This window comes from Pezoporus flaviventris, unplaced genomic scaffold, assembly GCF_033815535.1.
Source record: "Pezoporus flaviventris isolate CSIRO_AGI_PZ_B2104156 unplaced genomic scaffold, CSIRO_AGI_Pfla_v1 ptg000013l, whole genome shotgun sequence".
Classification (NCBI taxonomy): Eukaryota; Metazoa; Chordata; class Aves; order Psittaciformes; family Psittacidae; genus Pezoporus; species Pezoporus flaviventris.
Window position 1 is genome coordinate 2,116,177 of NW_026892561.1, and position 15,607 is coordinate 2,131,783.

General features: G+C 52.0%; 3 protein-coding genes across 4 annotated transcripts in view; all 3 read left to right on the forward strand.

Moving 5' to 3' along the window:
• The window catches only part of LOC133268295 (NADH-cytochrome b5 reductase-like), a 131,542-nt gene that overhangs the window by 10,280 nt on the left and 105,655 nt on the right, over positions 1-15,607 (forward strand). The gene's annotated exons all lie outside the window — the stretch shown is intronic.
• On the forward strand, positions 1,931-3,317 carry PARS2 (prolyl-tRNA synthetase 2, mitochondrial). Its single transcript, XM_061451165.1, has one exon. The coding sequence runs from the start codon at positions 1,955-1,957 to the stop codon at positions 3,314-3,316; it is 1,362 nt and encodes a 453-aa protein (XP_061307149.1). The 5' UTR covers positions 1,931-1,954; the 3' UTR covers position 3,317.
• Positions 3,119-12,313, forward strand: TTC4 (tetratricopeptide repeat domain 4). 2 transcript variants are annotated; one of them, XM_061451167.1, is made up of 10 exons: positions 3,119-3,251; positions 4,741-4,858; positions 4,947-5,108; positions 5,695-5,772; positions 6,547-6,671; positions 6,959-7,045; positions 7,952-8,166; positions 9,343-9,424; positions 10,400-10,482; positions 11,433-12,313. In XM_061451167.1, the coding sequence occupies exons 2-10, from the start codon at positions 4,759-4,761 to the stop codon at positions 11,530-11,532; spliced, it is 1,032 nt and encodes a 343-aa protein (XP_061307151.1). In that variant the 5' UTR covers positions 3,119-3,251; positions 4,741-4,758; the 3' UTR covers positions 11,533-12,313. The 2 variants fall into 2 exon arrangements, with proteins under 2 accessions (XP_061307151.1, XP_061307150.1); XM_061451166.1 differs by lacking the exon at positions 3,119-3,251 and adding an exon at positions 4,535-4,661.

Below are 15,607 nucleotides of genomic sequence, written 5' to 3' on the forward strand. Positions count from 1 at the left end.
GCTCATTTCCAGTCCCCTGTAAACATGAGCACACGTTACAGTTAACATTTGTATTTCCTATCATAGAAGAATCACAAAGATCTCTTCAAACCCCATTTTAAAACAAGGACTCACTTCTTTGTATTCAAACAGGATCATTTAACTCCTCATAAAATGAGGCTCAGTGAAGTGGTATCTCCTCTCCTTCAGTACACGCTTACAACCACTCTTCCCGGTTGTATGAGCATCCAGGTTTAACATCCTTTGAGGTTTAACATCCTTTGGGGTCAAGGCAGGACGCTGAAAAGTGCAGTGTGGAGGTGGTCACTGGGTGCCAGGCGATGTCTGCCTGCCAGGTTGGACCAGAGAGAGCTGCAGTGATGTCAGAAAAAGGCTTTTGGTTTCTCAGCCTGGCCCCAGGCGCACTCCTATGGCCAAAGGGGTCAACCCCTGAACACGTTAGGGGATGCTGCCCCTGTGTCTTGAGACCGAGCCTAGAAGGGGAGCAGATGGATTGGCTGCTTCCAAGGACCCCATGATCACCAGGAATCAAATCAGGGTAAGCTTTCACTGTCCTTCCCAGTACTGTCAACCACGAGCCAGCCTGGGGTCACACTTTGGAGACCGGGGTGCTGGAGCTGGGTAAGCTGGCCTGGCACTCTGGTGTACCTTGGCATGGCCAACAAGCTGACCTGATGGGTGCCAGTGGTTGGGACTCATTCCATTCCATCAGCTGGGCCCAGTCTGATGAGTCTCCTCTGCTCTCCAGACCACATGAAGGTGTATCTGTGAGATCTGGAACACAATTAGAGGGGGCAGGCTGTTACTCCTCTCCCCAGAGCCCGATGGGGAATGTCATCCTCAGAGGCAGCCGCTGGTCTCTGTTTTCTCCCGACAGCCTCATTTTGTCCTGCCCTCCTCCATTTATTATTTATTGCTATTACATGAGGGACACTGTGCAAGAACTGTTCCTGGTGGATGAAACTCCTGCACAAAGCCATGGAGTCTGATACCCCATCCAAACTGTAGCTTTCCTGGGCAAACACCTGTGTGGCTGAAAAGCTGCTTCAAGCAGGCTCCATTGAGAGCCTGCAGTGCCTCCTGGAGACACTGCCTGTGCTCCTTGGTCAGGCGAGGCTGAAGACAGAAACGCTGATGCAGGAGGTGGAGCATCAGAAAGATGAGGAGAAATTCCCACTGCAGGGCCTGGAGCAGGAGCTGGGGGTGGTCTGCTGCAACCACACACTGCAGGTGATCCGGCTCTCCAAAGCCATGATTGATTGGGAAGGATGGAGCTGAGGAAGCTGCTGCTGGAGGTATGACTGGAGATGATGAAAAAGCAGGATGGAGGAGAGGTCACGGTCCCTCCGAGTCATTGGGGTGGCAGCAAAGCCTCTCCCATGAGCTCCCAGCACCTTCTCAGTTTTCTAAAACCTTGTTAATTAAAACAAGCAATAGACAAATCCCTGTGTGAGCCCTGCTGCTGCCCCTGCTGCCAATGCCTGTCCACCTCCATCCCCTGCCCACGGCTGGCTGGCTGCCTGCTGAGGCCCATCTGAACCTCCACCTCCCATCCCAGCAGGGCAGGAGGGAGCCTGGGGTGTCCCCTGCCTCCACCACATCCCAGCCGCAGGACAGCAGAGCTGTGATGCTCAGGGGCCACCAAACCCCAGCAGCGTTCTCCCTGGAGCGGCAGCATCCCCCGGGGCCGGTCTGCACCGCAGCCGAGGACAACCCCGTTCTCCCCCTGCAGCCCGGCTGCAGGATCTCGGCGCATCCATCGGGATGCTGCTGCGAGCGGTACCCGACGGCGGGGGGCACACACACGCTCCTGCCGCCCGCCCGCCCGGCAGGTGGCGCCCGCCGCCAACCCGTCGGAACCATAGAGCTTCACCCGCTCGCTTCCGCCTTCCGGGCGGCGGCGGACGGGATTCCCCCCTCCACGTGAGAGGGCGCCCCCCGCCGGCGGCCCGCCATGGGCTCCGCGGTGCGGCAATGGCGCGGCCCGGCTCCGCCGCGGGCCCGGCGGCTGCTGCTGTCGCGGCTCTTCCAGCCCCGCAACCTGCAGGCGGGCGGCGAGGCCTTGGCGGACGGGGAACCCGCCTGCCGCAGCCAGCGGCTGATGCTGCAAGCGGGGCTCATCCACCCGTCCGGCCCCGGCTGCTTCCATTACCTGCCGGCCGGCGTGCGCGCCATGGAGAAGCTGGTGAAGGTGGTGGACGAGGAGATGCGGGAGGTGGCGGGGCAGAAGCTGAGCATGCCGAGCCTGAGCCCCGCCGAGCTGTGGCGTGCTAGCGGGCGTTGGGAGCGGATGGGCCGGGAGCTGTTCCGGCTCTGCGACCGGCACGGCAAGAGCTACTGCCTGGGCCCCACACACGAGGAGGTGGTGACGGAGCTGGTGGCCGCTCAGAGCGGCCTGACCCACAAGCAGCTCCCGCTGCGGCTCTACCAGGTGAGCAGGAAGTTCCGGGATGAGCCCAAGCCGCGGTTCGGCTTGCTGCGGAGCAGGGAGTTCTACATGAAGGACATGTACACCTTCGACGCCTGCGAGGAGGCGGCTCGGAGCACCTACCGCGAGGTGTGCGGTGCCTACGGCAGCCTCCTCGGCCGCCTGGGCCTGCCCTTCGTCAAAGTGCAGGCGGCCACGGGCAGCATCGGTGGCTCCATGTCCCATGAGTTCCAGGTGCTGGCGGACATCGGCGAGGACAGGCTGGTGCTGTGCCCCGAAGGACATTTTGCGGCCAACGTGGAGACGTTAAACGGGGAGCAGACGTCGTGCCCCACGTGCGGGGGGAAGCTCACCCAGACCAGAGGGATCGAAGTGGGGCACACGTTTTACCTGGGCACCAAGTACTCTTCGGTCTTCAATGCTGTCTTCTACTCCCCAGAGAACAAGCCCTTGCTGGCAGAAATGGGTTGCTATGGCCTGGGCATCACTCGCATCCTGGCGGCCTCCATCGAGGTGCTCTCCATGGAGGACAGCATCCGATGGCCGAGCCTCATCGCTCCCTACCAGCTCTGCTTCATCCCCCCCAAGAGGGGCAGCAGGGAGGAGGAGGAGGAGGGCGCCGCGCTGCTGGAGCGGGTGTACGACGACGTGGCCGAAGCGCTGCCGCACCTCGCTGGGGACTCGGTGCTGGATGACAGGACACAGCTGACCATCGGCAAGAGGCTGAAGGATGCCAACAAGCTGGGTTATCCCTTCGTGGTCATAGCGGGGAAGAGGGTTTGCGAGGACCCACCGGTCTTTGAGGTCTGGAATCAGAGCTCCGGTGAGGTTTTGTTCCTCAGCAAGGAAGGTGTCATTGAGTTGCTGAGTAAAGTGCAAGTCCCTTAAATCCCCGTCTCTGAATGTCTCAGCGTTGCTTCATGAGGTCTCTCTGAATGGCTCTGGTTCCTTTGCAAGGACACGCAGCAGGTTGTCTGGCTCTGGGTGCATGGAGCTGAATCCAGCTCACATCGGAGCCAGCCACAGTGTCCTGCAACCAGGTTGAGCTGGGGTCAGCCCATGTTCCCCAGTGGGGCTGGGGACATTTCTCTCTCTTGGCTGCAGGTGCTTGAGCTGCTTTAACCAGCACGTGTGACTGTGTGAGTGCTGGCTAAGGCAGACAGGAGGGCTTCCCTCCTCTTTAGGCACCAAGTTCTCGGCATGAAGGATTTTAAGAGGGAGAGGAAGGAAGGCACCTTTCCTCTGTTTGTGTCTTTGGAGACACGCAGGTTCTATGAAGGTGGAGGTTAATCTTAATTAAAGCAAAATAGTGAACTCCAGAGCCTTGTTCAGTTTGAGAACGCCGTAGTGCTGCAGATGTGCAGGAATTGAGGGGGAGAGTGGTGTCAGGGACTGCATCCCAGTCTGGCTGGCTGGTGAGACAACCTGGGTCCACTGGGCTTGTGTGGGGATGGTGTGGGTTTGGGGATGCAGCCTCGGAGTGGTAGAGAATCTTTGACAGGTTAAACACAACCAACCAAATGATAATAATGATGATGATAAGAATACCACAAGAAACAAAACACCAAGGAAACATGAAGTCTGGGACCTACAGAGCCTGGGGATAAAAATGTCCAGGCCACATTGTTCCCTATGAGCTGTAAGTCACGCTGCCCCGCAAAGCAGTGATATCCTGGCTGTATGTGCCCGCTGCAGCGTGCGCCTGGTGAAATCAGAGCCAACCAGGTTGGAAAAGACCTTTAAGCTCCTCAAGTCCAACCATTATCCCAGCACTGCCAAGGCCACCACTAACCCATGGCACTGAGGGCCTCGGCTACTCAGTTTGTGAGCACTTCCAGGGACGGTGACTCCAGCACTGCCCCGGGCAGCCTTTGGGGAAGGAATTGCTCCTCATCTCCATCTAAACCTGCCCTGGGGCAGCTTGAGGCCGTTTCCCCTTGTCCTGTCGCTTGTCACTTGAAGAGACCGATCCCCACCTCCTAGCAGCATCCTCCTGTCGGAGCGATAAGATCCCTCCCGAGCTTCCTTATTTCCCCAGGCGGAGAGGCCGGGGCTGAGGATGCTGGAGGCCGGGTTTGCCGGGGCTGGAGCCGGGGCTGAGGGCCGGGCCAGAGGCGGATCTCTCGGCCGGCGCGGGGCGGGCCGTAGCGGCAGCATCATGGCGGAGCGCGGTGGGGCGGACGGCTCGGGTCCGCGGTACCGGGGCGGTTTGCACCCCGACACGTGGGAGCAGGTGAGGCGGCGGGGCCGGGGCAGCGGGATCCGGACCAGGACGGTGCTGATGCCCCGGTGTGTGTGTGTGTGTCCCGCAGGAGCTGGAGGCCATCCCCATGTTCATGAAGCAGTGCCCGGCCGAGATCGACGCGGCGCGGCAGCCGGACCTGGCGTGCCTGCAGTCCCTCCTGTTCGACGAGGAGCAGGGCCCCGCAGGTGCGCAGCGGGGCTCCGCGGGGCTCCGGGTGCCCTGAGGCGCTGCGGGCTCCATTCAAGCCCTGTCCCCGCTCTTTGCTCCCTGCAGAGCTGGCCAGGATGTACCGGAACGAAGGGAACGAGTACTTCAGGGAGAAGGAGTACCAGAAAGCTGTCATCGCCTACACCGAGGGGCTGAAGAAGAAGTGCGAGGACCCGGAGATGAACGCGGTGCTGCACACAAACAGAGGGGCTGCGCAGTTCTACCTGGGTAACGGGGCACATGCCCGCCTGCCTCAGGCCAGGCTGCTTCCCCATGTCCCTAGGGACTGCAGACCCCATCAGGGCATGGTCACTGCAGTCCTGGCTGCTTCCAGTGTTGGTGGCGCTGATTGTTGGTGACCAGTAGGTCCGGTATCGCATCCCTTCTGGTAGGGCTGATGCCGAACACATTCACAGGGTGATTGGAGCTGCAGGAGGATGCTCTGACCCCAGAAATCTGTTTTAAGCAGCACATTGTATTCCTCCTTTTCTGGTCGTGTCCTCCTCGAGTTACCACCCAACCTACCAACAGCATCTGTGCAGAAGGGAAGGTGTTCTTGGCCTTTCAGTGCTGTTGGGTGTTGCAGCTGGGAGGTGGTTTGCTCACAGTCATGTTACTTACCTCTTCCCTGAATGATGGAGTCCTGTCCTTTCGCTTCTTGCTCTTTGTTTGCTCTTCCTTTCTTCACTCTCCTCACAGTGATTGTAGAACCAGTGAATTACAGAGTCTCCACATGAGCTATTTTATCATTTGGGGATCTGGGTAGATTTTACGTGTCAGTGGAAGGTTCTGAGCAGTTCCTTTTGCTTTGTAGGTAACTACCGTTCTGCTCTCAATGATGCCATCCAAGCAACAAAACTAAAGCCCACCCACCTCAAAGCAGTCATAAGAGGTAAGAGTTTAAGCATGGAGGGCAAGGAACATAGTTTCCACGCAGCTTTGCACATGTTAGCTTTAAGCATGATGCTCTTACCCTTTGAAGCCCTGGAACAGACTTTTAGATGTTGCTTTGTTTCAGTGCATGTCTCTGTGTTAAATAACCTTAAATTATTGTGAGTGAACATCATACTGTTTCAGGACAGTATTCATTTCAGAAAAGCGAAGCAGTTACTGTAAGGGATATCTTGTGTTATTATTGCTGTGTCTCCCCAAATCAGAGCTCTGCGTTTTGCTTTGGGTTTTCAGCCAAAACACTGTCCTTTTGCTCTTTGCACTTCAGCTTCTATATCTGCCAGAGGCATTGGGCCTGTTTCTATAGAGTACAGCATAACTTTTGCTGCTTTCCACAGCTCTAGTTTTTGGGCTTTGATTATTTCCACTCCCCCAGCGTTTCTCACTCCATGGAAATTGCCACTTTATTTTTCCTTATGAGACAAATACTGAAATATTAATTATAACGATATCATTTTGCTTGTAACGGGCACTTCTAGCATCATTCTGCTGATTTCTGTGAGTAAATAAGCAAATGATGCAAGAACTACTGAAATACGTTAGATGTTATTCTCAGCTGACCTGCTGGAAGCCTACAGTCAAACATGACACACGCACGTGCTGCTGTGTGTGCCTCTTGAAAGCACCAGGGCTGATGCTGTCTATAAGCACCACTTTGTATAGTAGTTGTGTACTGACTCCTAGACTAGAAACTTAAAATCTTAAATCATTCCAGGAGCCCTCTGTCACATGGAACTAAAGAATTTCTCTGAAGCTATAGCATGGTGTGAGAAGGGCTTGCAAATAGATTCAAAAGAGAAAAAGCTTCTGGAAGTGAGAGCTAAAGCTGACAGATTAAAGGTAAATATGAAAGCAGACTGGTGCCTACAGTGCTTGTCACCTGCTTTGTGTCAAACAGCACTTTGGGATCCTTGGTTGAAGAGTGCTCCAAACCAGTTTCTGTGTAGTTTAATATCCCCAGATAAAACTGAGTGGTGGTTCCATATTGTGTGTGTTGAGATGTGTAGGGGAAAGAGCCAGAGGGGACCCTTCTGGAGTTCTGAGCTGATTTCTCCACTGCAGGGTAGAGCAGTGATGGGCATTGACTTGCTGTGTGTGACCATGGTGCAACCTTTTCTTCCATGTAGCGAGCTCAGGAGCGGGATGCAAGGAAAGCAAAGGTGATGGAGAAGAAGGAACAGTGTGAAAAGGAAATTTTGCTTGCAGCAATAAAGGTGGGTCGGTGAGGGGGAGTGGTTTTGTGTGGTTTGGTTTGGGTGTTTTAAGAGCTGTCTTGTCTCTAAGATGTTACTCTTGTACACAGGCTTTTGAGGTCTAGAGCCAAAAACTGAGTTAAAAACACGATTCTCCTTATCTCTGTGGCTCAAGCCCCAGCTCCCAGGTTGCCATATTTCAGGTAACAACTAATGCAAAATACAAACCCAGTGTTAGGAGATGGACTGAGCACCCAAGAGAGTGTTCTGGCTGCTGGGCTGTAGCATCACACTGGCTCAGTGAACCTTGCTTTCTTTGCTGTTGATGGTCATTACTTCAGTGGAAGGATAGAAGATAAGCATCTGGTAGGGTAGAGAAAGGAATCAATCCTGGACCATCTCCTTCCTCAGCAAAAGTGTGGGCTATGTGTAAATATTTGGGGTTATTATATAAAGTCAGATCTCCTGCTCTGCGGTTGTCTTTCCAAAGACAGGAGGGAGCTTTCTTCAGTTCTCTGGAAGAATGGGTGTTCTGGGAGCTGGTGCATGTAGTTGCACCCTGAAGTTATACCTGAGAGACCCCAAAGAACAGGATTTAGATGAATCCCTTTCCCCATGTTATCTCAGGCTGTCCTCTCAGCATGCAGGCTCTCTGGATCCTCACCTCTCATCCGTTTTAAGAGGAGCCTGGGTGTCTGGCTGAGGTTCTGGATTCTACTGGGAATACCAGTCACTCGAGTCTGATACTGTAGGAAAGCTTTTGATAGCATGTTTAAGAGCTGATTTGTTAACTAGAATAGCACAATTTGTCCTTTTTCCTGACTGCTGTTTTGCTCTTATTCTCCCCACCATACTCTTATTCTCCCCACCACGTTTGGTGTTTGGTTGTTTGGGGAGTTCTCTTGTCTTTCCTCCCCTCCCCTCCAGGAAAGAAATATCAAGCTGGTTCTTGAGCCTTCAAATGAAGAAGAGGAAATATCAGATGGCCTGGCTGAGATATCCTTAGATGGGTTCCAGTCTGACAACGCCACAGGGGCAAAGGTGCACTTAGATGCTGATGGCAACCTGAACTGGCCTGTCCTCTTTCTGTACCCTGAGCACGAGCAAACAGACTTCACTGTGGCTTTCCATGAGAACTCCAGGTAAATGCACTGTCAGCAGCACTCTTGCAGGGAGATGTTTGAATAGATGAGAACAGACAGCAAGTGAAACACTGCCATGCTAATGAAGTAGTTCCAGATTTCCAATCTCATAGCTGACCCTGCATTGGAGCAGGAGGTGGCACTAGATGAGCTCCTGAGGTCCTTTCCAGCCTGAATATTCTGTGATTTACAAACGAGCTTTAAAATATGATGGGCAAAATCTCAGTGCTAAAATGAGCTCAATTTATAGCTCCAAGAAATACAGCATATTAAGCCAGTGTGATAAACAGGTTTGCGGTGCAAGCTGAGAGCAGTGCAATAACACTTGTGACCCATCTGCATGCCCGAGGTTTGTTAAGGTGCTGTTTTGAAGCCCTCTAATATAATACTGGGTCTCAGAAAGAATTAAATCTTACAAAGAGCTACCAAAAGGGATCTCTTGTAACCACCAGTGATCCCACAGTTTTCCCCAGGGCTTTCAGCAGGCTGAAAGCAGGCTCTGAAGTGCTGTAGCCCTTTCAGACTATAAACAAGTGACTGGTAAGGTGGGACTTCCACTTGTCTTGATGTTAACTTCAGTTTCTGAGCTTGCAGTGTTAAACAAACATGGAATTTGTAGTTTGGGGGTTTTATTCTCTGCAGGGAGATTCGTATTCCTCACATCTACTAAGTCTAGGACTTAAAATTCCAGTGCAAGCAGGTTAGTAAAGTGTGGTTCTTACATGGTAGTGTTCACTACATCTTTGAGTGACCAAAGGAAGCAAAAATGGGAACAAACTGGCCACCAGCACTCCTGAAGCACCAAACTAAACAAGCCTCTGACACGCAGGTGTATTCTCAGCACTCTCATCTGGTGAAGTGTGGTGCTGATGGGACCATGTAGAAGGAGAATCGATTTTGGACAAAATTCAGGGTGTTTGACATCTTTTTCTGTGTGAAAATGAAGAGTTGGAAATAATTTGTTGTTCCACTGCTCAAGTGTGAATGCAATAGCACGGCCTTGGTCTCACTGGGAAAGCAGTGAGCTGGAAGGGGAGAAACTGTTACTGATCTAAACTTGCTTTCAATCTATTGTCTAATCTGCTAATGTATTTCTACCATCCTTCAAATGCAACTGTACACATTATTGAAGCTGAATGCTTTGTCTAAGCTAGCCAAGTGTGTTTTGGCTTTTAGGTTTATTGATCATTTAATGGTGATGTTTGCTGAGTTACCTCCTTGGGACGTAGAAAGAAAATACCTTCCCAGCAATCTCGAGGTGAGGAGTTTGACTTTCCTTCTGTTTCAAGGTTGTTCTGGTGTGTTTTGTGTTGTACACAAACACAGCTTTGAGGGTATGAGAGCAATGGCATTGTTATCTGTTTACCATACACGGATGTGAAATAAGGATCTGGAGAGCTACGTTTGCTTTATAAACTCAGACGTTTTCCAGGTGTGCTGGCATGGACACAGAATTCATTCATGAAAATGAAAGTTCTTTTGTCTTCCACTTATGTTGTATTCGATAGAAGGTATTTATGGATACTGCTTAGATTCCCATGTTTATAGTGATAATGAAGATTGAGACCATCAAGCTGGTGCACTGCCTGTTTTGTAAACTGTGTTGTGAAGTTGCTCCATACCAATGAGAAAATACTGTTAAAAACCCAGGTTATTTTCAGAACTGGAGGTGCTTAAGCACTTAATCCCATCAAGATGATGCAGTGTTCAAGGCCAGGTTGGACAGAGCCTTGGGCGACATGGTCTAGTGCGAGGCGTCCCTGCCCGTGGCAGAGGGGTTGGAACTGGATGATGTTAAGGTCCTTTCCAATCCTAACTCTTCCACTTTGGTATCATATGTACAGTCTAAGGCACACTTGCTGGATTAGGATCTCTTAAATCTACTTTGTTTTGTTCAAATATCTGTTTAGCTCATACCATTGCTGCATTTGACGTGATAAAGAGCAGCCTGTAGATTTGCATTGCTTCTCTGTGGAGCACAGGAAGAGCCGGTGTATTTTGCCCTCCTGCTGCCACTGTTGTAAGGATTTAAGCTGATTTATACAGGGAAGACTTGGAACTCACACAAACCAGTTTCTGTGTTGAAGTTTGCATCTGACACACTTGGTCCAAGCTACAGAAGTTTGATAAACCTCTAGTTGATACGTGCTGTGTTGTTACTGGGTTTCCAGCAACTTTATAGTTTGCTTTCATGTGCCTTAGGTATTTCATAACCCTCCAAAATGTTTTTCAGCTCTATTTTGAAGATGCAGAAAGAGAAGAAATGTATGAGCTGAACCCAGAGCACACGTTGCTACAAGTGCTGCAGCACGAGAGGTGAGGCTGTGCCTGTTTGTGTCCAGAGAGAGCAAAATGCATGAGCTTTGGGCTCCAAGTGCAGCTTGTCCTCTCATTTAACAGTCCTAAATCTTGGACTCCCAATAGTCCTAATCTTCTCTGATTTATTAGTCCTAACTCTTGAAGGCATAAAGCAATAGGACTGCATGGATTTTGTGCCTGGCTTTAGCATCCTACATATTTTGTTCCCCCAAAACAAGGATAACGCATTCCAGGATTGGATGGAGATGGGAAGGGAAGTTGGGCTACACACAAGCAGCAGCACAAAAGGGCTGTTTCAGATCCCATCTACACAGTACTACTTTAGGGAAAAAAATAGCAGCAGCATATAAAGAGAGTGTATTGAAGGTTAACAATGCTCTCACTGTTAATAATGCTGTGTGAGCAGCCCCCAACACGGCACGCAGCACAGCTTCACTGACTTTTAAAGTGTTGTGCACTTATTTAGAGAGAAGAATTTGCTGTTTTTGCAGCCAAGAAGTTGCTGTAAAGGCTGTGCTGTTAACTTGCACCACCTTGTAGCTAGCTGGAGGAAGCCTGCTGCACAACTGGCTTGGTCTGTTACAGTGGGAGCAGAGCTCTAGGTCCTCTGCTGCAGGCTGTGTCTGAGCTGTCGCTCCATAAAGCTCCACAGCATGCATAAACCCTTAGATTTCAGTCTGTAAGGGTAGTTGCAAAAGCAGCCTCTTTGCAGAGGGAGAGTAACATCTGGTTTAATTAGAAGTAGCTGTTGGGAGAAGAATTGATTCATAAAACACTCCTCCTTGGATGTGGGTAGCCCTGGCTCCAACAGGCTCCACTAATGAGCACAAAAGCTTGTCACTGGCCTTTGGGAGATCAGGCTCGATTGAGCTGGGTGGAAGTCACTCACTTTGCATGACACTTGGCCAGCTACAAGGAAGCCAAAGGATTCCTTTTAATCTTTGCAGGTACTTTGTAAAAGCTGGGACTCCAACAGTCTTGGTGTTTGTAAAGGGTTCTCCTTACTCTAACAAGTACTTCTCTGGCAAGAAGGTGCATCGACTGTAGTGAGCAAGAGTGAAACAAGAGGAATCCTTTGCAGGAGGCCGCTGTTTGTTATCCCAGACTGCAAACTCCTGCTTGAACCAGACTGCCTTGCACAACTGAGGGGAGAAATAAGCTTGGCCCAGGGGGGGTCTTCCAGGAAAGCAGTACAGGAGAGTGAAGGGTTTACAAGAGGGGATGAGTTGTTTAAACCAGCATCCAGCTGGCTTGCAGAGGGGCTCCTCTGTGATGGGCTGCGTGTGGTTTTGAAACAAACCTGCAGCAGTGCCAAACACCGGCTGCAGCTGAAGCAACAGCAGTGGGAATGCACTTCCTTACCTGTGGAAAGGCATGGATTGCCTTGGAGGTGGGCTGTAGTTGCTGGGGTTTAACAGCAGTGAGCTAGGGAGATTCCTGCTTCTTGCAGCAGGGTGGATGCAGTCACATTCCTGCCTGGGATTAAGCAGCTGCTGTTTCACTGCTTGGCTCTGCTGCTGGCCAGGGTAAAGCAGAGCTCTTTGTTCTGAGCAGTGTGTTTTACTGACCCTTTTGCTGCCTTACCCCTTGTCCTGCAGAACCTGGAAATAAACATGTCTATTTTCAAGTAGACTGGCTTCTGCCTAGTAAATGAGACAAGAAATTCTTCTCACCTCCCGAAAACGACAAGAGAATGACAAACAGTTAAGTCTAAACCCAAATGCAACAACCTTATCTATTATACTTACTGGTACGGCCAACATCCAGGGTCTTCTGTGCTTCTGCATTAGCATTTAGGATTACTTTGAATTAAATGCTGACTCTCTCATTTCTTCTGCATTCTCTCTGGGACTGCAGAAATAAGCTGCAGTTTGAGACACAGGTAGTGCACGGGGCATTAGAAAGCTGTTCAGCTGTGAACACTCCTGCTTAGGTGATGGAGGCTGGCTTGAGACAACTCCAAAGAAAGCATTTCCATTTCACTCTTCCTCAGTTTCTGCACCATGCACAAATACAGTAAAATTATCTGCACCTGAGGATGCTGAAATTTAATCTCCAAAGCTCAAGTTTCTCCCCCAGCCCCTCTTACAGGGCTCGCTGCTCGTTTCTTTTAACCAGAGCCATATGTGAGCCTTGCCATCGTTTGTGAACCAGCCGCAGTGGAGCAGAGCAGGACCATGCAGAGGAAGGGATCTGGGCTGCAGCCAGTCCGTGTTTTAAAGCAAGAGGCTGCCTGGGTTTTCTGTTCATCACTGAGCAGCTTGTTGGGGTGGTACATGGCAAACAGAGTCAGGTTGAGTGATCGTTCCCCATCAGCACAAGTGGGGTGATGGGGAAGTAGTAGAGGAAGAGCTTGTGCTCTTAAGGATTGTTCTCTTCTCCAGGCTGACCCAGCCCAGCTCTCCCAGCCTGGCTCCAGAGCAGAGCTGCCCCAGCCCTTGCAGCATTTCCATGGCCTCCTCTGGACTCGCTCCAGATAAAGCCATAGGTGAGGTGAGGGAGGGGTAGGTCCTGGGGCAAAGCCCCCTCCCCTGGACCTCCCATTGGAGCAGAGAGCCGCAGCAGTGTGCACAACCCACCAGCTATGAAGGCCTCTTAGATCTGCATTCCCAGGAGCTGGGGAGGAAAACCAGGTGCTGGGCTCTTGGCCAGAGAGAAATCCCCTGTTTGAAACCCACAAGTTTCTGCACTCTTTAACCAAAAAGCCTCAGGACCTGGCCAGTTCCTGGGCTCACTTCACTGCCCCAGACCCCTGAAGGCACAAGCAGGAGAGCAGGGTCAGCAGCAGGTGGAAGTGGAAGGAGGCTTTGAAGGAGCTCCTTGGAAATTAATTAAACCAAAGCTCTGGGAGCAGCCCATCAATTGTGCTGCCTGCCTCATCCCTCCTCCTCCCCTTGGCCAGCCGCCTCAGGGCATGAGTTACAGCGGGGAATAGCCTGGAGAGAGATGCAGCCATCTAATTACATCCCACTCCCCCTGCAAAACAGATACGTACACACTGCGATTTCATATATCAATTTCATGTGGTTATTTAGGGACCTATAAAATCAGGTCCTTGAAACCATCTCTGGTAGCATCACGTACTGCAAAAGGTGCTTGGATCCCACCTGCAGCACTGACCGGTAAATCCTCTGCTGTCTTCACAGCTTTTTCTGTGCTGAAAGCTTCTTGGCATTTCTGGGATGCTTCCCTGATCCATAGAATCATAGAATCCCAGACTGGTTTGGGTTGGAAGGGACCTTAAAGCTCATCCAGTTCCAACCCCCTGTCACAGGTAGGGACACCTTCCGCTAGAGCAGCTTGCTCCAAGCCCCATCCATCCTCCTGTCCATGGCACAATGGCAGGGGCCTTGGGAAAACAGCCGTGGTCCTTTGTTCCCTGGATCACCCTGTGCGGGAAGGCATTGATGGGTGCTGGGGGCAGCCAGCACAGAGACCTGATGCTCCCAAGGTCCCAGATCTGCCTCCCTGCAGCCAAGAGCACAAGGCAGCTGGGTGGTTCTGTGCAAAGCCACAGCCAGGAGGGTTGTTCAGAGCAGGGATAACACCCCGCAGGGATTTGTCTTTCCAAGGGACATAGGAACAGCCAGTGATTGCTAACTGGCCCTAGAGCCATGCGGTTGGTGGGGAGGGCAAACAGGCTGCTCCCAACAGGCTCCAGTGCTCCCATCAGCAGGTCCCTCCTCCCCTGGGAGCTGGGATGCTCCAAACCACCCAACCCTGCTGAGCACCCTCCCCTGTGCCAGTGGTCCTTCACACCCCTGCTGTTCCCTGTTGTAACCCCAAACCACTGCTGCCCCATCCACCCTGTGCCCCCCCCACCCCGGTACCCAGCCAGGCCGAGGCGAGGGCTGCCTGTATTGAAAGCACAGTACTTAAGGAGAGGTCAGTTAAAGTTTAATGGTCACGGGAATACATCATTCCCTCCACTTAATCAAGCAGCAGCCATTCCTAAAGATAAGCAGGAAGGATGGCTCGCATCCCGGTGATAAAAAGGCAGGATCGCTCCGAGTTCGGGAGATAAGAGCGCTCTATAAAAATTGGATGTCTTGTACCATGTTCAGCCTGAGACAACTTTTATCTTGTGATAGCCACCACCAGGCCTTGCACTGAGATGTTTATGATGGGAGATAACAGCAGAGATGAGGAGTTTATGGCCAGTGGAGAGGGGCAGGAAGCTCCTTCTGCTTATAAACCCAGTGGGGAATTTGGGTGGCAAAGTGCCTTTCTAGGGACTGGGTGTTGCAGAGAGAGAGAAAACACCCTGGGGTGCCTGGAAAAGACCTTGTGCTCATTTCTGGTACCCCATGGCCTCATCTTACCCCAAGCATGGCATCACCATCACTTGCTCATGGTTAAGCTGTGGGTCAGCACACAGGGCTCTGCTAGCAAAGATCACAGAATCCCAGAGTGGTTTGGGTTGGAAGGGACCTTAAACCTCATCCAGTTCCAACCCCTGCCACAGGCAGGGACACCTTCCACTGGAGCAGCTTGCTCCAAGCCCCTGTGTCCAACCTGGCCTTGAACACTGCCAGGGATGGGGCAGCCACAGCTTCTCTGGGCACCCTGTGCCAGCGCCTCAGCACCCTCACAGGGAAGAACTTGTGCCTTGCATCCAGCCTAAGCCTCCCCTGTTTAAGTTTTAACCCAGGTTTAAGTTTGGCCAAATGAGGCCACAGGGTACGGCTGCTCCCTCGGGGCCACATTAAACCTGCTGTGCCCAACACTCTGCATGCCCAAGGGCTTCCAGGGCTCACTCTCTCCCAGGAGGGAGCCTTCAAGAGACCTCAGTGCCACCAGAACCCCTCTGTGTGAACCAGGGAAGACCGGGGGGGGCTCTCAGCAGTCTATAGCTGAGGGCAGACTTACCCCAGGCTGTGAGTGGTGAGCAGCACTCCCACCATCGCCCCTGCTGCACTGCAGTGGCTTTCCCAGAGCATCTCAAGGAGAAGCAGGCAGACAGCAAGATCCTTGCAATGGTCTTAACTCCATCCTCTACCACTGTGGACTTGTGTGCTGCCATCAAAGCACCTGGGGAAGAAACACCCCTGAAGGCACTCAGGTCATTGGTGCTTGAGGCAATTAGGGATGGATGTTGAAGCCTTAAAGGCTCTGGGTTTCA

What these genes read in the sequence shown, in the direction of transcription:
- PARS2 (XM_061451165.1), top strand. Translation starts at nt 1,955, where the DNA reads ATGGGCTCCGCGGTGCGGCAATGGCGCGGCCCGGCTCCGCCGCGGGCC.
- TTC4 (XM_061451166.1), top strand. Translation starts at nt 4,587, where the DNA reads ATGGCGGAGCGCGGTGGGGCGGACGGCTCGGGTCCGCGGTACCGGGGC. An exon ending in CTAAAGCTGACAGATTAAAG is followed by an intron (nt 6,672 to 6,958) that starts GTAAATATGAAA and finishes TCTTCCATGTAG; the next exon opens with CGAGCTCAGGAGCGGGATGC. An exon ending in CAAGTGCTGCAGCACGAGAG is followed by an intron (nt 10,483 to 11,432) that starts GTGAGGCTGTGC and finishes TAATCTTTGCAG; the next exon opens with GTACTTTGTAAAAGCTGGGA.